General features: G+C 41.2%; 1 protein-coding gene across 2 annotated transcripts in view; it reads left to right on the top strand.

Annotated features, from left to right (window-relative positions):
* Positions 1 to 4,327: 4,327 nt before the first annotated feature.
* EDARADD (EDAR associated death domain) overlaps positions 4,328 to 27,421 on the top strand; it is an 81,608-nt gene continuing 58,514 nt past the window's right edge. The window contains exon 1 of one of the 2 annotated variants that reach the window (XM_032430329.1): positions 4,328 to 4,757. In XM_032430329.1, coding sequence (XP_032286220.1) covers positions 4,635 to 4,757 — 123 coding nt within the window. In that variant the 5' untranslated portion in view covers positions 4,328 to 4,634. Of the gene's footprint in view, positions 4,758 to 26,805; positions 26,913 to 27,421 lie in introns of those variants that run through there. The other variant, XM_032430330.1, reaches the window with a different exon arrangement.

Here is a 27,421-nt window from a genome sequence, read left to right on the forward strand (position 1 = left end):
CCTGTGCCCCTGTGGCGGGGGATGGGCTCAGTGGGAATCAGTTTTAGGGGCTTTTGTTCTCTGGCGCCTTTCCCTGGTGGCTTTCCACGTCTCTTCCGTGAGTCAGAGCAGAAGAGACCGTTTCCAACCCTCTGCCTCAGAGCAGAGAGACCTCAGTCTGTTCTTCAGTGAGCTCTCCAGGCCACACTGTCTCCGTTTCTGTCCGTGCTGCTATAAACTGCAGTGGCCTGGGTTGTGCGCCCCTCCGCAGCGCTCCCAGTCCTGCCTCCAGGTCGGGACACGTCTCTGCCCTTTGCGCTTCTAAAACCGCCAGCCGCTCCCAGTTCGCGGGCCCGACCCCGCCGCTCCGGGTTTCCGCCCTGAGGGCTGCAGTTCGCAGGCGCGACCCCGCCGCTCCGGGTTTCCACTGCGGGGGCTGCCCTAGAGTCCTTTCCCCGCCGCTACCGGTCTGCGAGTCTGTGCCCGTCCCCAGCGTGCGAGGCTGTCACTCACCGGCGGTGTAGGATCCCCACGGCCAGGCACCCTCCCGCTGCCGTTTATCCTCCGATATCTGCCTGCAGAATCACGGCTCCCCGCTTCGTACCTCAAAACCAACTGCCTGCGATGTTCTGTTTATAGAGATCCAGATCTTCTTACATCTCAGGCTGGTTTCGTGGGTGCTCAGAGTGGTCTGGTAGATATCCAGCTCAATTCCGGGGACCAGATGAAATAGGGTCCCCTACTCCTCTGCCATCTTTCCCCCTGCAGTGACTGTTATGGACTGAATTGTGTCCCCCAAAAGTCATATGTAGAATTTCTAATCTCTAGTGTGACTGCATTTGGAGATAGGGCCTATAAGGAGGTAATAAAAGTTAAATGAGGTCACGAGGGTCCTAATCTGCTAGGACTGGTGTCCTCATAAGGGGGAGAGACACGACAGCTCTCTCCCTGCCTCCCCTCTGAGTGCCCACAGAGAAGAGGCGCAGTTGAAAAGATAGCTATCTACAGGCCAACAAGAAAAGGCTCGCTGGAAACCAACCCTGCTGGCACCTTGATCTGGAACTTCCAGCCTCCAGATCTGTGAGAAAATAAATTTCTGTCATTTAAGCCACCCAGTCTGGTTGTTATGGCAGCCTGAGCAGACAAAAATACACTGATAAAGCCTTCTTTCAAGCTTTGGAGAAATTTTCTATACACTGTGCTCCATGCTTTTGGGTCTAACCCTTCTCTCCATAGCTGTTGCTAATACTTGAGCCAGAGAAGTCATAAATACTAGGAATGTTGGAATTGGATAGGATATCAATAACCATCCAACTCAGTATCCTCAGCTATGAAGAATTCACACACACACACACACACAGTACAAACGTGGTTATCCCGCTTAATTACATCAGTGATTTCTTGATACCCAAACCCAAATGCCAGCTCCCCTTTAGAGTACTAACCTCATTGCTTCCCTGTGACCTACCCACCTCCATGCAGACCCAGGACCTTATACCTCAATTCCTGCCAAGCCAACAATAAAAGTTCACGATTCAGTTCTTACCTCTCGTGCTTTATTCATTACCTCCTAAGGTCTAGTAACCCCACCCTCCTCTTCTTTCCAAAAAAAAAAAAAAAAAAAATCCAGTTTCCTGGGAACCTTCCAGATGTTTTTTACCCCTACAATCTAGTGGACAACAATGTACCAGAACCTCTGAGTGACTATTAATGCCTATTGGTCACACCGTGTATGCTACGTATTTGGTACCCTATTCTGTGTTCTTAACCATCAGGGCTTTGACTTCTTGCAAAGGCCTCTGAAGGCCCATCACCTGCAGTAGATTGTACGTAGCTGAAGGTGGACTTTAACTAGAGTCTATTATGCAAATACCTGAAGCAGTAATTCCCTTGAGCAGTGAATGAGGCATGCCCACCTCCAGAGGTCTTGAGGTCCTCTCTTCAAATATACACATTCACTCTGAACAGTCATGCCCTCCCTGAGGGAAAGGATGACCATCCAAAATCAGCATGTGACCTCAGAGAGTTGCTGCTAGACTGTGCAGGCAGTGTTAAAGTCCCCCCAGTTCCTTGGCCTCTCTCAGTGCTAAAAATCTCCCTTTCTGTACACGAGCTTCCTCTCAAAATTCTAACCAATCAATAGAGGCAACTGGGTAATTTTCTATCTACATAACAAAAGTTCAAGGCTATGTATTTTGAAGCAAATAATTTTGTACTCTATTGGGTTTGCTATTTTAGTAGACATATGTGTAAGAGAGGCAGTTAGAGAGAACTTTTGATGTACCAATTTAAATCTGAACTTATTCTAAGTTAGTCATTTATTCCCTCCCCTCTCTCCAGTGAATTTCTTTCATGTCCTTAAGAGAACTGAGAGTTCTTACATAGAATATGGATGATCAGCATGACTCTTCGGTGCCTTGCTTGACCAAGATATAAAAGTATACAAACATCAACTTTCAAAGGATTACCTCCAGCAAAGTCTTATGCTTACCATAATGTTAATTTTAAAAATTAACAGTTAAAAAATTAACTGTTTAGATGCAGTACAAAGAATCGATGTTTGTCATTTCTGTAGCAAATTATTACTGGTTTTTCATTCATCTTTGAGAATCCTGGTGAAGATGTTTGGTTCCCTTTCAAGTACTGAAAAGAAGATACTAAAAAATATTTGGAAGGGCTCCTCTGTCACTCTTTCCTACCATCCCCATTTGTACATGAGGAAAGGGGGTGAAAACCTGGAGTGAGGAGGCCAGCAGAAAATGAAAGGGGAACTGGCTGAGAGACTAGAACCGAAGCTTCACCAAAATATAGCCTTTCAGGAAGTAGAAAATGGGATATTTGCTTCCAGCTTGGAGCAGAGAGTATGGGAACTTTACCCAAGAAACAAACAAAATCCTGATGACTATCAAGCTCAGGAGGAATGGGGTGGGGTACCCAGGTGACCAGTAGGTTACAAACCTTGACTCTTCCCATTTTCCTTAAAAAAAAAAAAATTAAAACCCTGCAGTTCCCTCCTCCTCATCCCCCTCCCTCCTGCAAAGAGAGTAAAAAACAGTGACTCTCGGTACAGAAAAATGAGTGAGACATAAACCAACAATCATAAACGTTGCCGAAAAACCAAACCATGAAAAAAAAGAACAACTTTAATATGTTTTATCCTTTTTTTCAAGAGAGAATTTGCACCTGAGTGGGGGAAAAAGTGATTAAGACATTAACATCAGTACAATTAAATTAATCATAGGGATAAGCCAGAATATCATATCATGAAATGAGAGCAGGCAGCTATGAAAAGAATTAACCGAGATCTTGGAAATACAAACAGCTACTGAAATAAAAAGAAACCTTTCAAGAGATGAGCTGAATAGCAGAATGGGCACTGCTCAAAATCAAACCAGAAAGCTGGACTATCAAGCTAAGGAATTCTCCCAGAAGGCAACACAAGGAATAAAAAGATAAAAGCTATGAATGACAGGTAAGGAATTATAGAAGACAGATCTAAAAGTTTCAGCAGAGGTCTACAGACATCCCATTGGTTTGGCTGTCATCTTTCTTGCTTATCTTCTCAGGCAAAAGTAAAGCACCTCAGCGGTTGGGCTTTTTCCCAGTTATTGTTGGCTTCCAGCTTGGAGTCTCAAAGTGCTGGTTTGGGCCCCAGTTTTCCCCCCCCACGGGATTCCCCTACCAGCACCTGTAACTTCTTCAGACAGGCTCCCCAGGAAGCCTAGGACTACCAGCGGCTTCAACGCTAGCTACCCAGTCGCCAGCCCTGCGCCTCCCCAGCTAACACTTTGGCACACTCTGCCCATCGAGCGCCCGGCCGAAGCGACGCCCCGGGACTTGAATGACTCCAGCCGTCAGATGCCAATCCAGCGAGGAGAAAGCTCCTGAGCTCCAGAAGCCGCGTGCGGAGGCGGAGATGCTGGGCACCAAGACACCGGCATCACGGTCCCGCCCCTCCACGCAGACCCCGCCCCTTTATCGGCCACGCCCCGTCCGAGCGCGGCGCCTTGTGGGAGTTGTGGTCCCGCGCGGCCGGGAGTCTGCCTCCTGCTGGAAGGCGGGGCCGGCGGCCGGGAGAGCCCGGGAACTACAGCTGCGGAGGCCGCTCCGCTTCCCCGGGGGCCTCGGGCTCCACGGCGGCCAATGAGGCAGGACCACGCGGGCCTCCAAAACAAGAGGAGGTGCGGGCGGGCGCCTTCCCCTCGGCCAGCAGCCTCCCCACCGCCCTCCCGCACTCCCGCGAGCCTCCTCGCGGGCTCGGAATTCAGCCCTTCTGCCCTGCACCTGCACCTGCACCTGCACAGCCCCGAGGCCAGGATTCGGCCCGGACCGCCCAAAAGTAGGGCTCTCCTCCTCTCGGTCGCCTTTCTGTGACCTCCTACCTCCAGGCACTTAGCAGCCACGCCTCCCCTGGCCTGAGAACTTCCTCCAGGTAGTGCGGTGAACAGTCGAGGACTCACCAGCTTTGGTTTTTGTCTCAGAGATCATCGTTCTTTGATGTAGAGTTACTTGAAAACCATTGTTTCATCTATCTTGTCCGTTCTGGGGCTTGTTTCAGGCTGGACAAGGAATCGAGTCCATATCACTGTATCTTTGCTGGAAGCAGAAAACTAAGGGTGGCTTTTTTTCTTTTTTGATACTGTCTTAAACATTTTATGAAATCAACAGATCAGGATTCCAGAAAAACAGTGCACCAGAATTCATGCCTAGTGCTTGCTGATGAAATGATCCGTTTGTTCGCTATATTCTTGAGATTGGAGCTGATAACATCTAACTTTGTAAGTAGTACCGAATTCTACATACACGCGATAGCAGTATTTTTCAAACCCCACACTGGGACGTTTGGACTGCGATTTTTAGGCTTAATAATTAATAATTCATAGGAAGAGACAGTACTGTAACTACACGTTTACTGACTGATTCTGGTAGAAAAATGTAGAAAACAAAAAAGTTAAAGACTCCTTCCATAAAAATTGATGGTCCATTTGGTTTTAAAATTAAATACACTCAGATGGTATTTTCTTTTTAGAATCCTGTCCTTCACATCAATAATCTTTCATTACAGATTCAGGTTACTTTTGTATTACTGAAGCACATATTCTTAAAAACAAAAAAAAAAGTTTAGCATGTAAAACCAGATTATACTACGAGTAAAGAAATAATGCTGAATAGTAGATGTGCCCTTCAGAAAGAACAAGATGAAACAGGCATGTTTCTAGTCCTTAATTTCCAATCCCAGTACCTACTATAAAACATTCATAGTGCAAGTAAAATTAATTTATGTAATTCTAAAATTTCATCCTAAAAAATGTCATCATGTAACCCATAATATTTATCACTTTCAACAGCACAAACAAATTGCTGGCTGGCATTTAGGGTCTTCTTCAGTTGAGCCCTTCCACTTCTTTCCAACCTTATCTCCCATAAGAATCTTTAGGAAAATGTTCTCTTATTATTGTTTGATTTCTCACTGAATGACTATCTACACTGGCCCCTTGTCTGCATGATCTTTGTTCCCATTTCTCCTCACCCCAGCTCCCATCCAATCATTCAAAGGCTAATGATAGTTTTTAGCTCTTGTTAGTTTTGTGAACTTTACAACTCAAAAGGACCTCTTTCTCTCCTATTTCTATCTCTTCTGAACTTTGTAACACTTACTCTGTCTCAATCATTTGACTCTCCATTATCCAGCTATAGACATTATTATTTCACTATATATGTCTTACCAAGAATATGTAAGCTTTTTGAAGGGATATACCTTTTTAATGAAATGATAATTAAATTACAAAATTATCATTCATGTTATAGACAAAAAGATTTGCTAATTACTTTCGGCATAAAGGGTCCTAATTTAAAATACTGTATTCTCAGAGAAGGCCAACACATTACCACCACTGACACGGTAGCATATGGCCTTCCATCATTAACTAAGGTTTTGATAACAAGAAGCATCACTAGTAAATTTTGGTTATGGGAAGTGAGGTTTGGGAAACCACAACGGAGTGCCCTGGGCAGTCAGAAGGGGCTTGAGGGCTCATGGGGGAAGAGCAACATCCCAAAGAGGAGCTGGGAGCCTTGGGAGTGATGGAGAAGGCCTGGAATGTGTTTTGCAGAAAGCTGTCTCCCACTGGGTGTGAGCTGATGACTCTTCCAGCTATTCAAGTGATACCAAAAATCCATCATGGCTCCCATTCCCCGAGAAGATTCAACTGCCTTTGATGGGAACAACAGCAAACTCGTTTGGGAGGTGCGGTGCCTGGTGGTGGTTCCTCACTACTCTGTCAAGTTTCAAACAGGCGAAGAACTCGTTACTGTAAGATGCCAGGTTTCACCAACCCTTGTAGCTCCTACACAAGTTTTGGATCTTCCTCCTTCACCGACCTCTCCCTCCAACCCAATTCTCAAGAGTTAAAGGTTGCTCAGCTCCCTTGCAACTCACTGGTTCCAGCGTCAGGCAGGGGTCCCTCAAGCAAAGGCCTGAGTGCCTCTCAGCACCCGCTGCTCTCCCAGTGGTCTCTCCAGGAGGGGTCTTCTCCAGATCTTCTAGCAGGAGATGGGCACTTCCCATCTGCCCCTATTGCCAGACCAACACTTACCTAGCCTGCAGGGTCAGACCAGTCTGGCTTTTTATCTGTTCTCTTCCCAGTGGATACTTTGTCCTAAACGCTGTGCCTTGCTTCTGTCAGGACTCACCCTGGACTATCAAAACCCTTTTTCTTGTGCCAGTGAAGCCTAAGAAACACTCCTGATGAGTGAACCAGGAACTCGGATAAATCATATTTATCCTGAATGTTCTGTCCAAAATGAAAAATATTGACATTTTTGAGGTGCCTCAAGATCTCTGAGAAGGGAAATTTCATAGACTCTATCCTGTAGTGATGTCATCTCTGATTCTGTGTCAATTTTCCTACTTTCCCAGCTAGTAATTCTCTATCTCAGAAAGCCAACTCTCAACGCTTTCCTCTCTGAAAGGCCATTGCTCTTAGAGTCTGCACATGGTACATGGTGATTGATGGTATTTGGCTGCCCTCTGTACTTTGGGTCTAACTGCTGTGGGGTGTTAGGAAGGGAAGGATACCCAGCACGTCTCTTGTTCTAAGATTTAAGATAGTTTGGGGCACATAGCAAACAATAATCACTTTTTTGTTGATCCAAATGTTCACACTTTCTTAATTATTCTATTACCATAATTTACTGGTTCTAAGATTTGTCCTCCCCCCCCCATTTTAAAATCTCTTAAGGTGGCAAGCAACTTGCACTTGACATGTCATAGTTTAACAACATTTCTCTTTCTTAGCAGAACATAAAATATAGTGCATCTTACCCTTGATAAAAGCTAAGATGCAATTAAGTACTCTATTACAATTATGATTCCACTACTTTAAATCCTCCGGTGGCTCCCTGTGCCCCCACAGTGTAGTATCTCAGCTCCTCAGCATAGTATGCTAACCATCTCACCCCCAGTGTCAAGTTCTGGGCTCATCCTCCATCCCCAGCCTCCCCCTCCCACCCGATGCTGCCAGATTGGTTGTCCTGAACTTACTGTAGTTTCCCAAATGCACAGTGCAGCCTCCTGCCACTTGGAAACCTGGCACATTCATACTCATTCTTTGGCGTTGCATTCACGCCTCACCTCCCCTGAAAATCTGTTGCTAAGTGGCTCCTTCCCAGCTCCAACCGACCGTTGGCAACCTTTTATCTCCCTCTAGTAAAGAGCCTGTCACATTGTACTGTGGATGTGCCTGTCATCCCCCTGAGAAGAGGAAGGAGCGGTGAGGGCACCGAGCATTTTCAGCTCCAGTGCGGAACCCCATGCCTGGCTCGCAGGAAATGCCAGATCCTGAAGACAAATGGAGGTCATCCTCTGGCTTCAATGGGCTCTTCTTTGCCCACCACAGGGTCTGGATCAATAAATAGTAGCTGGTTATTATTGCTGTTGTTCTAGGGATTTTCCCCCATATATTTCCCAGATCTTTACTTTTTTTTACATCACTTTAATTCAGGCCTCAACCATTTCCTGATCGGAGTAGATGAAGCATTTTCCTTTCTGTACCCTCGATGTATTCCATACCTAGTAATTTATAATCTACATGGATTTGCTGCATCAAATAGTTCCATCTTCTCCAAATATAATTTTGATCAAGTCACTCGCCCTTCTTAAAAGCATGTCATACCTTGAGTAGCAAACTTGAAATCTTGGCCATTGGTTTTGATTTTTGTTTTGTTTTGTTTTGGTTTGGTTTTTGTAACTTTAAAAATCCCTCCAGCACTTGGCTCTGTCTGACCTGAATTGCTTTCATCTGTTTCTGCAACAAAATGGTCCTGGCTGCAAAAACTCTCATTGTTGTCAGTGGCGCCCCCTTCTGAACGCCCCCTTTAGTAGAAAGCTTTTTTTTTCTCCCCCTATGGTAAATATGTAACAACAATGAGACATTTCAAAGAGGTGATTCACAGATAAATTTCTCTAAGGGTGGGGTGAGGGTTACTCAAAAAGGAATTTTACAAGGTTTTTAAAGACACTGATAACTATTACAACTTAACATAACTCATAGTTATTATGCTCTTAACTGGCCAAACACTTGGTGGCATGCAAGAAAAAGTAACATCATTCTAGATGGTTCTAGCCGGCATTCCAGCACAGGGTCTCTTGAGGCATGGATTTTAGCCACTCGCTGGGCAAGGTATGAGGCCTGTTAGTGATTCTATTTCTTCCTCTGCAAAATGGGCCCCCAGGTCCTTTCCACCCAAATAAATAATGTGGTGATTCTCTCAGTGAGTTATACTTTGGGTTTAAACAGCCAACTGTCTTTTAAAAAGGACTTCAATAATTTTTTTTTAATCCCATATTTACTCCGATCCTGGAACTTTGTCATTTTGACCCTCTCTGCTGATTAAAATATTCTCTCCAAAACTTCAGTTATTTGCAGGTACTTGCAGTGTAGACATTCTTTACATATTAAAAAAAATCCATTCACAAGCTTCATTTACAATGACAATACCAAGGCTTCTTAGTGAAAATCTCAGGAATCTAAAAGACTACCATTTGCTATTCATCAAATAGTTATTGAGTCTGTACTAAGTGCCAGGGCTTCAGAGAATGTGAGCTGAGAGGGATGTAGCATTTTTTCCACCTTCTGCTACCATATTCATTTCTTTGTTACTCAGGGGGGGCCTTCTTTGTAGAACATATTATCTGATCTTTTAAAAATCATAAAGCTGAATTTAAATTCTGTCCCTTCATTCCCCACAACCCTTACAAAGCCAAGAAGTATTGGATGGAAAATAATTTTGTTCCATTTCTTAAGAGCCCATAGATGGCATTTTTTAACGTTATGTTTTTGAGTTTTCGTCACTATTTATTTATGTTACTTCTGCTTTGGACAGATAAACAATTGCTAACAACAATGTGAACTTCCTACAAATGTACAACCAAAAATCCCTAGGTACACATTACTCAAGCTTTTTGTCCCCTTTAAACATTATTTCTCTCTTGATATGCATTCTTGTTTTGTATTGTCTTACATTACAAATTTTTTTTTAAATAGATTTCATGTTTTAGAGCAGTTTGGGGATCACAGTAAAATTCTCTTCCCCCACATACACACAGCCTTCCCCATTATCAACATCCTGTACCACAGTGATAATTTGTCACATGCACTGACCCTACACTGACACATCATTATCGCCCAAAGTCCACAGTTTACATTAGAGTTCACTATTGGTATTGTACATTCTATGTGTTTTGACAACTGTGTAGTGATATGTATCTACTATTAAAGTATCATACAGAATGATTTCACTGTCCTAAAAATCCTCTGTGCTCTGCCTTTTCATCCTTCTCCTCCTTAACTGCTACAAACCACTGACCTTTTTACCGTCTGCATAGTTCTGCCTTTTCCAGGATGTCATATAGTTGGAGTCATATAGCATGTAGTTTTTTCAGATTGACTTCTTTCACTTATTAATATGAATTTTAAGTTTCTTCCATGTCTTTTCATTGCTTGATAGCCATTTCTTTTTATTGCTGAATCATATCACGTTGTCTAGATGTACCACAGTTTATTTACCCATTCTCCTACTGAAGGACATCTTGGTTGCTTCCAACTTTTGGCAATTATGAGTAAAGCTGTTATAAACATCTGTATGCAGCGTTTTGTGTGCACAGTTTTCAACTCTTTTGGATAAGTACCAAGGAGCACAGTTGCTGGATCATGTGGTAAGAGTATGTTTAGTTTTGTAAGAAACTGCCCAACTGTCTTCCAAAGTGGTTGCACCATTTTGGTGTTCTCACCAGCAATGAATGAAGAGTTTCTCTTGTTCCACATCATCAAAAGCCTTTTATGTTGTCAGTGTTTTGGATTTTAGCCATTCTAATAGATGTGTAGTGATATATCATTGTTGTTTTAATTTACAATTCCCTAATGATACATGATATAGAGCATCGGAGCATCTTTTCACATGCTTATTGCCATCTCTATATCTTCTTCAGTGAGGTATCTGTTCAAGTCCTTTGCCAATTTTTAAATCGGGTTGTTCATCTTCTTATGTTAGAGTTTTAATAGCTCTTTGTATATTTTTAATAACAGTCCTCTATTAGATATGTCTTTTGCAAATATTTTTCTCCCAGTTTGTGGCTTCTCTTCTTTCTCTTGACAATGTCTTTTGCAGAACAGAAGATTTCAGTTTTAATGAAGTCCAGCTTATCGATTATTTCTTTCATGGATCATGCCTTTGGTGTGTATCTAAAAAATCATTGCCATATCCAAGGTCATTTAGGTTTTCTCCAATGTTGTCATCTGTTTTATAACTTTGCAATTATATTTAGGTCTATGATCCATTTTGAGTTAATTTTGAAGGGTGTAAGGTCTCTGTCTAGATTCTTTTTTTTTTTTTTTTGTATGTGGATGTCCAGTTGTTCCAGTACCATTTGTTGAAAATAATATTTTTGCTCCTTTGTCAAAGATCAATTGACTATGTGACGATATTTATGTGGGTCTATTTATGGGCTCTTTATTCTGTTTCATTGATCTGTTTGTCTATTTTTTGCCAATCATACTATCTTGATTGCTGTAGCTTTATAGTAAGTCTTGAAGTTTGTAGCTTTATAGTAAGTCTTGAAGTTGATTTTTATCAGTCTGACTTTGTTTATCTCCTTATGTTGGCTATTCTGAGTCTTTGACCTCTCCATATAAAATATAGAATAAGTTTGTTGATATCCACAAAATAACTTTCTGGAACTTTTGTTGGGATTCTGTTGAATCTATAGATCAAGTTGAGAATAACTGACATCCTATCCATGAATATGGAATATCTCTCCATTTATTTAGTTGTTCTGATTTCTTTCCTTTGGGTTTTATAATTTCCCTCATATAGATGTTATACATATTTTGTTAGACTTATAACTAAGTATTTCATTTTGGAGGGTGCTAATGTAAATGGTATTGTGTTTTTAATTTCAAATTCCACTTGTTCATTGCTAGTATACAGGAAAGCGATTGACTTTTTTATATTAACCTTGTATCCTGCAACCTTGCAATAATTGCTTATTAGTTCCAGGAATTTTTTAACAATTCTTTGACAATTTTTTTTTAAATGTTTTATTTATTTATTCATCAGAGTCAGAGAGAGAGAGGCAGAGGCAGAGGGAGAAGCAGGCTCCCCGCCTAGCAAGGAGCCCAATGCGGGACTTGATCCCAGGACCCTGGGGTCATGACCTGAGCCGAAGGCAGACGCTTAACCATCTGAGCCACCCAGGCGCCCTCTTTGACAATTTTTTTACATAAATGCTCATGTCATCTGCAAACAATGACAGTTTTATTTCGTCCTTCCCAATCAGTATACTTTTATTTCCTTTTCTTGTCTTATTGCATTACCTAAGACTTCCAGTGTTAAAAAGGAGTGTTGAGAATGGAGATCCTTATCTTGTTCCTAATCTAGTAGGAAAACTTACAGTTTCTCACCATTAAGTGTAATGTTAATTGTATTTTTTGGTACATGTTCTTTATCAAGAATGTGTATTCTGCTGTAGTTGAATGAAATAGTTGATAGATGTTGATTATGTCCACTTGATTAATCATGCTGTTGTGTTCAACTATGTCCTTACTGGTTTTCTACTAGATCTGCCCATTTCTGACAGAGGGTGCTGAATTCTCCAACTGTAATAATGAATTCATCTATTTCTCCTTGTAGTTCTAGAAGTTTTTGCCTCATGCATTTGATGCTCTGTTGTTAGACACATATTAAGAGTTGGTAAGTCTTCTTGGAAAATTGACTGCTTTATTATTATGTAATGCCTCTCTTCATCTCTGATAACTTTCTTTGCTCTGGAGTCTGCTCTGTCAGAAATTAATATAGCTACTCCTGCTTTCTTTTTATTAGCATTAACATGGTGTATGTATCTCCATCCCTTTACTTTTAATCTATATATGTGTCTTTATATTTAAAATAAGTTTCTTTTTTTAAGATTTTATTTATTTATTTGAGAGAGAGAGAGAGTGAGAGAGAGAGCATGAACGATGGGAGGGGCAGAGGGAGAGGGAGAAGAAGACCCCCTGCTGAGCAGGGAACTTGACGCAGGGCTCGATCCCATGACCCGGAGGTCATGACCTGAGCCAAAGGCAGATGCTTAACCGACTGAGCCACCCAGGCACCCCTAAAATAAGTTTCTTATAGACAACATATAGTTGGATCTTGTTTTTTGATCCACTTCAATAATCTCTGTCTTTTAGTTGGTGTATTTAGACCATTAACATTTAAAGCAATTATTGATATTGTTGGATTGACACCTACCATAGTTGTTACTATTTTCCATTTGGTGCCTTTGTTCTTTGTTCCTGTTTTTATCTTCCTCTGCCTTTTGTAGTTTTAATTGAGCATTTTATGTGATTCCATTTTCTCTTCTTTTGTAGCATATCAGTTATATTACTTTTTTTTTAACTTTTTTTTAGTGGCTGTCCTAGACTTTGCAATATAATAACTAATACAAGCCACTTTCAAATAGTGTAGGTAGTATAAGATATTTTCTCTTCCTAAAGAACTTCTTTTAACATTTCTTGTAAGGCAGGTCCACTGGCAATTAATTCCCTCATTTTTGTTTACTTGAGAAAATCTTTACTTTTCTTTCACTTTTGAAGGATAAGTTTGCAGGGTGCAGAATTCTAGGTTGGCATTTTTTTTCTCTCAACACTTTAAATATTTCACTCCACTGTCTTCTTGTTTGCATGGTTTCTGAGCAGAAGTTGGATGTAATTCTTACCTTTATTCCTCTGTAGGTAATGTGTTTTTATTCTTTGGCTTAGTTTTTCTTTATCATTGCTTGGGTTTTTTTTTTCTTTTCTTTTCTTAATTTATTTGACAGAGAGAGAGAGCAGAAGCAGGGGGGAGTGGCAGAGGGAGAAGCAGGGGGGAGTGGCAGAGGGAGAAGTAGGCTCCCTACTGAGCCGGGAGCCCGACGTGGTGCTCAACCTGGGATCATGACCTGAGCCAAAGGCAGCCGCTTAACTGACTGAGCCACCCAGGCGCCCCTATCATTGCTTTTCTAAAGTTTGAATATAATACACTTAGGTATAGTTTTTGTTTGTTTGTTTGTTTGGTTTGGTTTGATTTTCTTTTTTTGTCATTTATCCTGCTTGGTGTTCTCTGAGATTCCTGGATCTGTGGGTTGGTCTCTGATATTAATTTAGATAAATTCTCAGTCATTATCCCTTCAAATATTTCTTTTGTTCCTTTCTCTCTTTCTTCTCCTTCTGATATTCCCATTACATGGATGTTAAAACCTTTGTAGCTACCTCTCAGTTCCTGAATATTTTGTTCTAGTTTCTTTTTCTGTCTTCTTTCCCGTTTCTTTTCCATTTTGGAATTTTCTACCGTCTTATCCTGAAGCTCTGAGTTTTTCTCCTCAGCCATATCCCATCTGCTAATGAGCCCATCAAAGGCATTCTTTATTTCTGTTACAGTTTTTTTTTTTTTAATTTCTAGCATTTAAAAAAAAATTCTTCTGAGAATTTACATCTCCCTGCTTAAGTTGCCAATCTGTCTACTTTATCCATTAGAGCCCATAACATATTGATCATAGTTTTCAATTCTCTGGCTGATAATTCCAACATCCTTGCCATGTCTGGAGCTGGTTCTAGTGCTGTTTCTTCAAACTCTGTTGTTTGCCTTTTTAGTATGCCTTGTAATTTTTTTCCTGATAGCCAGACATGATGTACTAGGTAAAAGGAACTGCCGTATATAGGCCTTCAGTAATGTGGTGGTGAGTGTCGGGGAGAGGAAGCATTCTGTAGTCCTATTATTTGCTTTCAGTCTTCTAGTGAGTCTGTGACTCTGGACTGCAAGCTTCACAAATGCTTCTCAGTCCACTCTCGCCCCGAGATGAGACAAAATTGCTAGAGTGGGTTGGAGTTGGGTCGTTCCTTTCCCCCACGTGGAAGGTTAGAGACAGCTGAAGTTGGACACTTCCTTCCTCCAGGTTGGTTAGGCTGTGGTAAAACCCCAATAGTTTCGACTATGGTAGAATAGTTCCTCTGAAGGGGAGGCCTTTTTAAGAACAGAATGCTGTGGCTTTTCAAAATTATTCCGTTTCTCCTCTTGCTGCTGATATTCACTGTGAGAACCTGGTCAAACTTATGAGGTAAAATTCATAAAAATGTGTGGTCACACATGGAGTTTTTATTTCTCAGAAATCCACACTGAGCCTTCAGCAATTGATCAATTACAGTGCAGGTTTTCCTGCCTTAATACTAATTCCAATGAAGGTTTCTGTTTATGAGTTTCTGTTCTGGTAGATTGTAATCCTCTATACTGGCCTGTTGGATTCTCCAATTTTGAAAGCAGTGGTTTGCCCTGTGACCCCACTTCTCTGATGGATCTAAGGAGGGCTGTTGACTTTCCAGTTTGTTGAGCTTTTTACTTGTTGTCAGAGAGGAGTGGTGATGACTTTCTGGCTCCATGCTGGCCATTATAAGGTTTTAAGTATTTGAAAGGAAAATAGTGATTTTATTGTTGTATCAATATACTTTTGTGATTATCATTAAGATATCATAATTCAACCACTCTACTATTATTGAACATTTAAGTGCTCCTCCTCTTCTTTTATTTCTTAGTTATACTTCAGCTGAAATTTTATTATCTTTGTGCACTTAAAATTATTCTTCTTTGGATTATTTTCTTCTTATATCCAAGTTCACATCCATAACCCTCAATCCCAAACTCTATTAAGAAAATGACTGTGATATTCATAATTGATTGGATCTTTTGGTTGGGAGATGAGGATTAGTCCTCATCTAAAGTTATACCTCAAATCTTTCACTTTCAAATCTTTGCACTGATTGAAATGGAAAATGTCTGAGTATCATAAGGAGTTGCCTGTTGAAACAAGTTAAGTGACAATCCACCCTCTCAACTAAAGAAATAAGTAGTCCTGAAACTGAGAAAGCTTTTATTGAAATGCTGGTGATGGGCATTTCTAAAATGCAAGTTCTCAATGATTATAAGAGAAAGGTCAATTAAATTCTGTTAACCTATGAGAAATTATATTCTACAATGTGCAACTTAAACTTCCCCTTCTGTTTCAACTGAATTAAATTTCTCTCCATGCTAATTGTGTCAACTGTAACTTACTGATAAAAAAGTACATGTTTCTTCCACTGAAACTGCTAGTACAGATGTTTGTTTGAGATTGTTCATGCACAGGTCCTCTGTACTTGTGTTTGCCTTTAGTGCCCTCTACCTTCCCTCTCAGTGCACTTCCTTGCTCCTCTTCATTATTTCCTCTCTTCCTAATGCTCCCCTGTTCCCCAGAGAAAAACTGATTGGATAAAAATAATTGATAATAGCATGACACTATTTGCACTTTAAAAGACATCAAAATAGTGTGACATAGAGGAATGAAATGCTAATTGGTATATAATCTCAGATAGGAGAAGTCTCAAACCATTTCAAATATGCCAACCACCACTTTTTGTGTAAAATGGATAAAAAGTCAATTATTACTTTCATATTTATGTCATAGTCTGCAATATTGAACATTTCATAGTCTGGGAAATGAGGAGAATGAAGGAAAATTTTTCAAGTGACTAAATCTTTGCAAACAGGTCAGCCTGAAACAGTGTTTATGGGGGTAGGGGGCAAGGCAGGTCAAGACTGATTTTGTTAAGCAGGCACCCTTCTGACAATTATTCCCAAATTTTCTATTTAAAATTTTAATTAAATAATATATACATAAATATTTATGCATAAAATTAGAAAATTACAGAAAAAGCTAAAGCCTCTTTAAGCATTAATCTCTTCCAATCCTGGTTATCTTCCCCTGTTGCCCAGAGATAGCCATTATTATAGGTTTGGCATGTATCCCTCCTTAAAAAAAAAAAAAAAAAGCTTTATTGGGGTATAATTATCATACGGTCAACTACACATATTTAGAGTGTACATTTTGATAAGTTCTGACATACATATACATCTGTGAAACTATTACCCCAAGCTCTATGTGGTGAACCTATCCATCCCCCAAGTTTACTCATTTCCCTTTGTAATCATATTTCCCTGCCATCCTCCATCCTAGGCACCAATTGATCAGCTTTCTATCACTACAGATGAGTTTGCATTTCAATAGGTTTATATAAATGGAGTCACATATTACGTACTCTTCCTTTTTTCTGGCCTCTCTCACTCAGCATAACTATTTTAAGATTCACCCATGCTGTTATGTGTACAATAGTTCATTCCTTTTATTACTTTGTAGTATTCCACTCTAAAGTTATACCTCAATATTTTTACCCATTTACCTGTTGATGGACATCTGGGTTGTTTCCAGTTTAGAGTTATTACAAATGAAGCTGCACTGAACTGTGCACGAGTCTTTGTCTGGACATGCAATTTTTAAAAACTTGGATAAATATGTAGAATAGCAAGAGCATGTTGTAGGTGTATATTTAAATTTTCAAGAAACTACCAAATGGTTTTCCAAACAGGTTGTACTCAACACTGCAACCACTGGGGCAGGAGAATTCCTGTTCCTCCATATCCTTGTCAACATTTGGCATGATCAGTCTTAAATTTTAGTCATCCTAACAGGTGTTAAGTAGTATCTCATTATGGTTTTACTTAGAAATTCCTAAAATACTAGTGATGTATCTATTCTTGTGTTTATTTGCCATCTTCCTTGGTGAAGTGTTTCTTTGAATGTTTTGTCCATTTTTCATTGGGTTGTTTGTTTCTTTATGTGTTGAGGGTTCTTTTCATATTTGGGGGGAAAGTCCTTTTTCAAACACATGATTTGCAAATATTTTCTCCCAGCAGTGGCTGGTCTTTCCATTATTCTAAATTTCTTTAGAAAAGGAAAAGTTTAAAAATTTGATGAAGTCCAGGGCACCTGGATGGCTCAGTTGGTTTAAGCATCTGTCTTCAGCTCAGGTCATGATCCCAGGGTCCTGGGATAGAGCCCCAAGTCGGGCTCGCTGCTCAGCTGGGAGCCTGCTTCTCTCTCTCCCTCTGCCCCTCTGCCCTGCTCATGCTCTCTCTCTCTCTCTCAAATAAATAAAATATTTTTAAAAATTTGATGAAGTCCAATATTTCAATTTTTAAATCGGTATGTATTTTTGGTGTTGTACCTAAGAAATCCTAGCTTAACCCAAAGTCACAAAAATTTCTCCTCTGTTTTCTTCTCTAGAAGGCTTATAGTTTTAGGTTTTATATTCATGCACAATTCTTTTAGACCTGTTTTAATTGCTCTTGAATGAATAATGATGGAATGGTTGGACCATATGGTAGGTATATATTTAATTTTTTTTAAAGAAACTGCCAAGTTGTATTATTTCTGACTTCATATTGTCTCCTTTCTTGGCTTACTAAACCATAACTCTTATTTGTTATTTTTGTGGTTGTTTTAGAGTTTATTTATACATCTTTAACATACCACAGTACAGCTTTAAGTGATATTTTAACAATTCCTGCATTAGAGCCTTAGAAGTGTATACTTCCTTTTCTCTCCTCCAGGTTTTTGAGTCATTGTTGACATTAATTTCACTTCTACATAGATTATAAACCCCACAAACATTGTTACTATTTTGTTTTAAAAATCTATTAGCTTTCAAAGACACTGACCGAGGGGGGGAAAAATCCTTTTCTATGTAACCGTATATTCATCATTTGTTCTTCATTCCTTTGTGTAGATCCAAATTTCTATCTGGTGTCATATTCTTGTCTGCCTGAAGGACTTCCCTTAACAATTCCTTTAGTGCAAGTCTGCCAGAGATGAACTTGTTCAACTTCTCTATGTCTGAAAAAATACTTCATCTTCGTTTTTGCAATACATTTCTACTTGGTGTACAATTCTCAGTTGACAGGTGTTTTTTTCTTTCAGTTCTTTAAAGACATTGCTCCCACTGTCTCCTAGCTTGCATGGTTTCTGATGAGAAATCTGTTGTCATTCTTAATTTTGGCCCTCTGTAACGGATCTTTTGTTCCTGTGGCTGGCTTACGACTTTGTCTTTGTCTATGGCTTTGAGCAAATTGATTATGTGGGGCTTGGTGAAGTTGTTTTCGTGTTTCTAGTGCTTGGGGTTCACTGAGCTTTTTGGATCTGTGGGTTTAAGGTTTCCATCCAATTTGGAAACCTTTCAGCCATTATTTCTTCGAACAATTCTCAGTCACCCTTCATCTTTCCATTTCAGGGGTTTCAGGCACATGTATATTAGGTGGCTTGAAGTTGTCCCACAGGTCATTTTCGTAAAACTATTTTTTCTCTCTGAGGCTCATTTTCAATGCTTTCAATTGCTGTGTCTTAAAGTCACTAATCTTTTCTTTTGCAATATCTTATCTGCTGTTAATCCCATCCAACGTATTTTTTTTTTCCTTTGGGTGTTACAGTTTTAATCTCTAAAAGTTTTATTTTGGGTTTTTTAATAGTTTCTGTGTCTCTACTTAGCTCGTTGAACTTACGGAATACAGTTACAATAAAAGTTGTAATGTCCTTCTCTGTTAATTCTAACATTTGTGTCAGTTCTGGATTATTTTCAATTACCTAATTTTTCTCCTCCTTATGAGCCTACGTTTTCCTACTTCTTGCAAGCCTAGTAATCTTTGTATCCCAGACACTGCATGTACCTTATTGGGTATTGGATATTTCTTTATTTCTATATTTTGTATTTGTATTTATTGAGCGTTTCAGGATGCAGCTAAATTACGAGAAAAGTGTTTGATCCTTTTGAGTCTTGATTTTAAGATTTGTTGGGTGGAACTGGGGCAGTGCTTGATCAGTCCTGGGATAATTATTCTCCTCGTTATTCTCCACTACTGAGGCAAGATCTTCTGTGCACTCTACCAAATTCCCATGAAATATAAGGTTTTTCTCCATTCCAGTTGGTAGGAATAAGCACTATTCGTGGCTCTGAGTAAGCACCAGGTACTGTCCCCTCTAATCCTCTGACATAGTCCCTCTAATCATCCTTTCTCCAACTGTGGGTCATTTCCAACATGAATGCATCCATCAGTAAATGTTATGCTGAGTAGTCAAGAGGGACATTCCATGGATCTCTGAGGAACTTTCTGTGAAGTCTCTACAGCATTCTGTCCTGTGACTTCTAGCTACATCTCTTCACATTAGGGAGTCATAGGGCTTTGCTGTGTTCCCTTTCTCTGCACTGCAACCTGGAAATTCCCTTAAGGCAGTAAGCTGGGGCAATCATAAGAATCACCTTCCTTATATCCCAGCTCTTAGGAATCACTGACCTTTTTTGTCTGATGTGTAGTGCTTTAAAAACTGTTGTTTCATATATTTTACTTGGGTTTTTTATTGTTCTTATTTCAGGCAGGAGGGTAAATCTGGTTCCAAAGTTGACATGTATCCATTTTTTTAAAATTTTACATGTAGTTATAGAAAACATAGATTGGCTTGTGTCTACCCCTCATATCACATTGCAACTTGTTTTTTTTTTTTTTTTCACTTAAAATGTTTTTTAAGCTTATTTTTGGTAACTTCTGTAAAATATTGCATTGCATGATTATATTATATATTTATTCCTTCTCCTATTGGTTGACATTTAGGTTGTGTCTAATATTTGCTACTACCAACAATGCTGCAACCAACATTCTTATGCATGCCTCCTTGTATCACATGTAAGTGTTCCTTTAGGGAAATTTTAGATCAATTTTAGCCAAGTTAGCAATTTTAGGTCAAATTGCTCTCCAGTGTGACCATATCACTTTACATTCCTACAGTGTATAAAGACCTGTTTCTTTGCAATCTTGCCAGTATTTGATATTGGCAAGCTTTTAAGTTTTTGCCAGTCTGCTAGCTCACTATTGCTTTAATTTGTATTTCTCTTATTTTTATAAGGTTGAGCACCTTATCATATTTTTATTGATCATTTTGGTTTCTTCTAGGAATTTTCTACTTAGCCTTTATCTGACTTTATATTATCTTTTAACATACTTTATTTAAAAGAATGCTGAAAACTTTGGATGCTGATCTTTTATTTTATATATATAAATTATATATTATATACTGTTCTATTTTATAATTTGAAATACAAATATTTTATAATTAAATTTTATTTTATCTTTTATTATAGTTATAAAATAGATTATATATCATTAATTTCTCTAAGTTTACCCCCATTTTATAATTTTCTATTGTCTTATGGTGCAGAATTTGAATTTTTATCCAGTTAGGTTTATCAGATTTTTCTTTCATGTCTGTTTATTTTTTTGCCTTAAAAAGCCTTTTCTGGGGCACCTGGGTGGCACATTCAATTAAGCAACTGACTCTTGTTTTCGGCTCAGCTTGTGATCTCAGGGTCAAGAGATCCAGCCCCACGTTGGGCTCAGCGCTCAGCACAGAGTCTGATTAAGACTCTCTCTCCCTCTCCCCCTCCCCACCCACCCACTCACATGCACGCAGGTGCTCTCTTTCTCTCTCTCAAATAAATAAATATTAAAAAAAAGAAAGCCTTTCCTGCTTACTGAAGTTATTAAGACATTCTCTCTTACAGTCTTTCTTAGTAATCTTGCTATCTTTTTTTTTTTTTTTAAAGATTTTATTTATTTATTTATTTGACAGAGAGAGAGAGAGCGCGAGAGAGGGAACACAAGCAAGGGGAGTGGGAGAAGGAGAAGCAGGCTTCCCACGGAGCAGGGAGCCCGATGCGGGGCTCAATCCCAGCACCCTGGGATCATGACCTGAGCTGAAGGCAGACGCTTAACGACTGAGCCACCCAGGCGCCCCAGTAATCTTGCTATCTTGTAGGACAAATCCCCCCTTTTCATTATTCTTTCCCAAAATTCTCTTATTTACCCTTTCATATACATTTGCAACTTTTCATGTTCTAAGAAAATCTTATTAGCTTGACTGGGTTTTATTAACTCCATAGATTAGTTAGGGAATCATGAGTGCCTTTATAATAATGAGGCCTTTTTTTTTAAGATTTTTATTTATTTATTTGAGAGAGAGAGAGAGAGAGCACAAGCTGGGGGATGCGGTGGCAGAGGGAGAGGGAGAAGCAGACTCCCCGCTGAGCAGGGAGCCCACCCCAGGCCTCAATCCCAGGACAGTGGGATCATGACCTGAGCCAAAGGCAGATGCTTAACAGACTGAGCCATCCAGGTGCCCCAATATTGACGCTTCTTGTCTATTAACCTGGTATAGTTCTCTATTTAGTCAGATTTACTTTTTGTGTCTTTCAGGAAAGCTCTGTGGTTCTTGCAATTTTTTTTTTTTAAGATTTACTTATAAATTTTAGAGGCGGGGCAGAGGGAGAAAGAGTCCCAAGCAGACACCATGCTGAGCGCAGAGCCCCATGCGGGGCTCAGTCTCACGACTCCAAGATCACAACTGGAGCCAAAAACCAAGAGTCAGGCACTTACCAACTGCACCACCCAAGCGCCTCAGTTCTTGCAATTTTTAAATAATTTTATTGAATTTATCCCCAGTAACTTTATAGCTTTATTTGCTACTGTAAATGGGATCGTTCCCCACAACCCCACCATTGGTTATTGTTGGTCCATAAGAAAGCTGTTGGGATTCCATATGTTGAGTTTTATCTCTCCTCCAAGTTAAACTCACTTACGTTCTAATAGTTTCTCAGTTGACTCACTTAGATCTAAGCCCACCTACTTGTCTTAGCTCAGAATAAATTCTAAATGACAAGTTGTTAAAATAATTTGTTTAACGATGGATGATTTTGTAGATTTCCAAGCACCAACTTGAGCCTGTGTTCCACGTTCTGGGAGTACACGACACAGGAAACTAAGCTCTGGGGTGCTTACTATACCAGTTTTAGCTGGTCACTGATAACACCAGGTTTTCTTCTCATCTGTCCTCTTCTAACAGCAGAAACAATAAAATCTCTTCTAGCTGACTTTAGTTAGTTGGGTTTCAGGTTTTAATATATAAAGTTCATCCCTCTGAACAGATTTTTCTCTCAAAATCTGGAGCAAGAAATAAATTGTTACATATATATTCACTAAGAAAGCAGCTAGGAGATGCTGAGCATGATGGCCCGTAAGATCAAGGCACCAGCACACACTTGTGAGTGGTGAGATCCCGAGGCTGGAGGAAGATTCTAGAATAAAGTGCTCATTAGAGAGCCATACCTTTTCTCCTGTCTCCTTACCTCTCTACACCTCCCCCTTCCTATCCATTCGAAATGTTTTTAGCAACACACCATACTGAGAATCATCCACACTGTGCGATTCTCTTTGTGGAAAACTAAACACAGCACAAAAACTGGTTTTCTAGCTCATGCTTCTGGATGGTAAATAATTCAAAGTAAGTTGGTAGGAGTAGGCAAGGGAGATTCAATCTTCTGTATGAAAAAGGGCTTTTATATGAGTAGAGGAACCTTTAAGAATTATTCATGTTTAAATATATGCACCAGAATGCTATGCCCCTTGTCAAATAGGCTTCAAATCAGCAAAAATGATAATATTTTACTTACATAAGTTTTTTAGTCCCTCTGTTAACATTTTGGAATACATCATTTTAACGCCCATCTGCAAATTTGTAAAGCAATCACTTCGTGTGAGACAATGAATGCTTCAAAAGGCAACAAAAGAACATTTACAATTTTCCAACATGAGTTTCCTTCATGTTCGGATAAGGATGCAAATTCAACTCTGTATAATAAATTACAGTGAATTGTAAAGATTAAATGCACTCAAGGATTGTGTTCTCTCCTTCCTCCACCCTACCCTACACACAGCTGCCCGACTAATCCTCCAAAAACACCAATTTTCACATGCTGCTTTTCAAAGCTAGCTTCCTGGCTTCCTGTTGCCTGAAAAAATAGTCTCAAATGCTTTCGTCTGGCATTCTCTCTATGATGTGCACCCTGGCAAACATGTCGCTCTGCTCATTTCTTCCACCATGCACAAGTGGGCTAGTTATTTAGAGACCCATCTCCCCACTGACCCAGCAAAGGTCTCGAGCGTCTCCTAGACTCACGGGCTCACCCAGTGATGTTCTGAAAGACCGTTACTGGGTCACATGCCAACTGCTGGAGTCAGGAGTCAGGGTGAAGTTGCCACCACCTACCACATGGACTGAAAGTGGGAATGGTGATTCTCCGGAAGAAAACTGGGGCATTATTATGAGAAGTCAGATGGCAAAACCGCCGAGGTCCCCTACTCTGGACACAACTGAGACAAGCGAACGTATTAACTCCCATTTAGGCCTCTTCCACCACATGCAATTCGACAAGGCTGTACCAAGCAAATGCAACTGAGGGAGGCAGTGTTTCATTCTGGAACAAAAGGAGCCTCCGATAGCCCCCAATCCATGCACTATCATTACAGCTCTAGCCACTTTTATATAGATCAGACCCTGTCCGGGAGCCCAGTTTGCTGGGTTCATTTATATACAATGCACATACCCTCAAGAATATAACATTTTATCTCAGATTGCATAAATTTAAATAACACTTACTGAAAATGGTGTAAAATGAACAAAAACAACATATTCTGTGACGAATCAAATGAAATACATTTTGAGCTGCTGTTTTCCCCATTTAAAGATAACATTTTTGGTAACTGTCATTATCTGTGAAAAGACACAAGACCAACAGTTTTTTTGTGTTGTTGTTGTTGTTGTTGTTTTTTCCACTTAAGGCTGTAGCCATATTGTCATGAATAAAGATCTCAAATTTGCCTGGAAGCTCTCCTGGCAAATTGTCATTTTGAGGGTAGACACCACCCAGCCAAATGGCTTCCTACATCATCAGTGCCTTTCTTCCACACACACTCTCTTCCTGGTTTAAACATTCGTTACCCTGGTTCTACAGTGAAACAGTTTTTGCAAATCTCTTCTGTCCCTAAACTCCTAAAAGTTGGGGACTTCTCACTTTGGTTTCCCCAGGGCTTGACATTTTGTTTGGTGCTTGGGGGGCAATGGGCCGTTCAAAAAGTATGTTAATGCTATCACTCAATGCGTTGATCCATGCTATGCACCAACGCTGTAATAAATATCGGTTCATTTCTTGTAACAAAGGCAGTAGGAACTTCTCCCAACGGATGAAATTCCAAGGACAGAATGAAGGCGGGAAGGGAGCTGGTATATTTGTACCTACTATGTGAGAGACACTGGTTTAGGTATTTTTATATACACATTATTCCACTGAACTGTCACAATCCTGCAAATTCTTACACACTTGGGTTTATATGTAGCAAGTTTAGCAAGCAACCCAAACTCACAGTGACAGGCCCATGAGTCAAATCCAGCATGCTTGACTCCATGATTACCAAGCCCACTATCGCCATTGATCATGATTCTGAGATTCATGAGTATGTAGGTGCTATCAGGAAATGTCAAAAATGCCCACTTTAGGGACGCCTGGGTGGCTCAGTCGGTTAATCGTCTACCTTCGGGTCAGGTCATGATTCCAGGGTCTTGGGATCGAGTCCCGCATCAGGCTCCCTGCTCAGTGGGGAGTCTGCTTCCCACTCTGCCTGCCACTCCCCCTGCTTGTGCTCTCTGTGTCTGACAAATGAATAAATAAAATCTTTAAAAAAAAACTTCTAAAAAATGCCCATTTTAAAGAGTGTTTTAAAACACTATTTAGACAGCAATAGAAGCAAAAGCAGAATGACATAATGTAACAGGAAATAGTTTGTATGGGAACCCTTTGGGAACTCTGGTGGATGAGTGTGTTTAAATTAGTTTTTCGTAAACTGCAAAAAAAAAAGCTCCCATTTGTAGTGTACACTTTATAGTTCACAAAGCACGTGGCAACAATAAAGATAATGATGGGTTACGGTTGCAATTCATAGAAAAGGAGGTACAGGGAAACTGAATGAAAGGGAATAATAACCTAGGTCCATAGTCAATCTTCCTTGTAAAAAATTAACCCGAAAGTGCATTTCTGCCACCTCTCTTCTGTTTGATATAATAAAGAATGGCCATGATACATGAATTATAGTTCAGGGTTTTGAAAAGCAAAACAGCTTTATAGCAACGCTTGAGCTTCTGTTGCTAACAAGATAGCTCAATTTGATATGCAGTTCCTGACATATCCTGATGGAAATAATTCCATCGTCATGAGAAGTCAGAAAGAACCCCAAACCAAACCTCAGAATAGATTCGAAGAGAAAATACTCTTAAAAAAAATTTCCCTTCCTATCAGAAGCAGACCAAAGGGAAGTTTATCCTCCCACTAACAAATTCCCCAGAAAGCTTCATTTAAGGTTGTACGCTCTTCAGACACCCAGCAGGACCCTCTTCTTTGAGCCTGGTATTTCTTCCATGGCATATTCCAGAGAATAAGACATAAACTAGAGAGCACTACGGGCCTCAGGACTACAAAACAGATGATGAAAGGCACAAAGCAAGCCTCTGGTGACCAAGAGGGTATGTAGACATTTGCTGCTTTTCGGCATTTTTCAAAGCTGAGTATTTAGCTGCAGGCCTCTCCTTTACGATAAATTGCTGCTACCGTATACTAAAAGCTATTATCTCTTACATACCATTTCCCATCTTTCCATTCTCGTGTGCCAAGGCAGACATGGATTATTTAAAATCCTTAAGACACTGCTATTCAATTTAAATTGCCTGTAACCTTTGTGTAATAGATTTATGATTGATGATAGGTTTAGTTAAAATAGAACTATTTTAAATATATTCTTGGTAAACGATCCCAATCTGTGCTCACTTAAGTAACGGGTGCATAATCCTTTTTCAATTAAACCGTAGTGCTTTGCTTTTAAGGACCAATTCCGCATTTCCGAGAGAACCCCGAGCTACTTTTCTAGAATGGCCGTACTGGTGTGTATCTTTTCACTCCCTTTGTGCAGCACCTACCCTGGAGATCATATAATAACCAACGACAAAGAAAAATCCAGATCGAAGTTATTCGGGTGTGCCACCCTGCCTGAAGACGAGGAGACGGTTTAAATAGCAGATCGCGGGCAGGCATCCCAGCCCAGGCCTGCGTTGGGAGGGCTGCGTCCCGGCCTCGGGCGCGATCAGGGAGCCCCCAAAGCGACCCGAGACTGCAGCCGGGTTTTAGGGCTAATCCTTTCCTCGCAGCCAGTCCGGACAGCACTCGCGTGGGCCGCGCGCCGACACCAGCTCGCGGAGCCTGGGCGCGGGGCTGGAAGGACGCCCGCTGCCGGCGACGCTCGGGGCCCCCCGGGGGCCCCCCTGCCCGCGCCCAGGCCCGCGCCTCCGGAGGGAGGGAGGGAGGAGGGAGGGAGGCGGCGGCGCGGAGAAGGGGCTTTGCTAATTGCCGAAGCAGGAAGTGAGCACGAGGAGGACGCGGCGGAGAGTCTGGGAGGAGGTGGAGGTGCTGGAGGAGGAGGGGCGCGTCGCAACTGCAGGAGCCGCCCGAGCAGCCCTCCCTGGCCTCCCGCACTCCAGCCCCGACCCCGAGGCCGCGCAGCCCCGCTCGGGCGCCCGTCTGCCCCACCCCGCCCCATGGCTTCTCCGGACGACCCTCTGCGCGCAGGTAAAGTGACACCTCGCCGCGCCCTCCCTGGGAGCGGGAACCGCGGGGCCGCGAGCTGGCGGGGCTGTCGGGGCCCAGCCTCCCGCGACCCCCGGGACGACCCCCGGACACAGCGCCGCGCCCGTGTTCGCGCGGGGTCGGGCCGGGGACGGCGGCAGCGCCGGGGCCCCGAGGGGGCGGCACGAAGTCCCCCCCACCCCACCCCGCGAGCGGGCGCGCTGGCCCCCATCCTTCGTCACCCCCACGCGTGCGGAGGACGCTCCTGCCCTCTTCCCACGCTGTGGCCCCACCGCTTTCGTTCTGGACTCGGGATCCCAGGTTGAAACAAGTCCCTCAAACCTCTCTGGCAGCCAAGAGCGCAAGGAGTGATTTTCATTTTTTCCTCCCTGGCTCTTCCTTCCTCCCCACTCACATGCCTTCCCAGGTCTCCTTTTCTCTTCTCATTTTAACTTTTATTAAATGGTTTTGTTCCATATATTGACCCTCAGAGCTATTTCGTAAACTAGTAT

The sequence above is a fragment of the Phoca vitulina genome, unplaced genomic scaffold (assembly GCF_004348235.1).
Source record: "Phoca vitulina isolate PV1807 unplaced genomic scaffold, GSC_HSeal_1.0 scaffold43, whole genome shotgun sequence".
In the NCBI taxonomy this organism is placed as follows: Eukaryota; Metazoa; Chordata; class Mammalia; order Carnivora; family Phocidae; genus Phoca; species Phoca vitulina.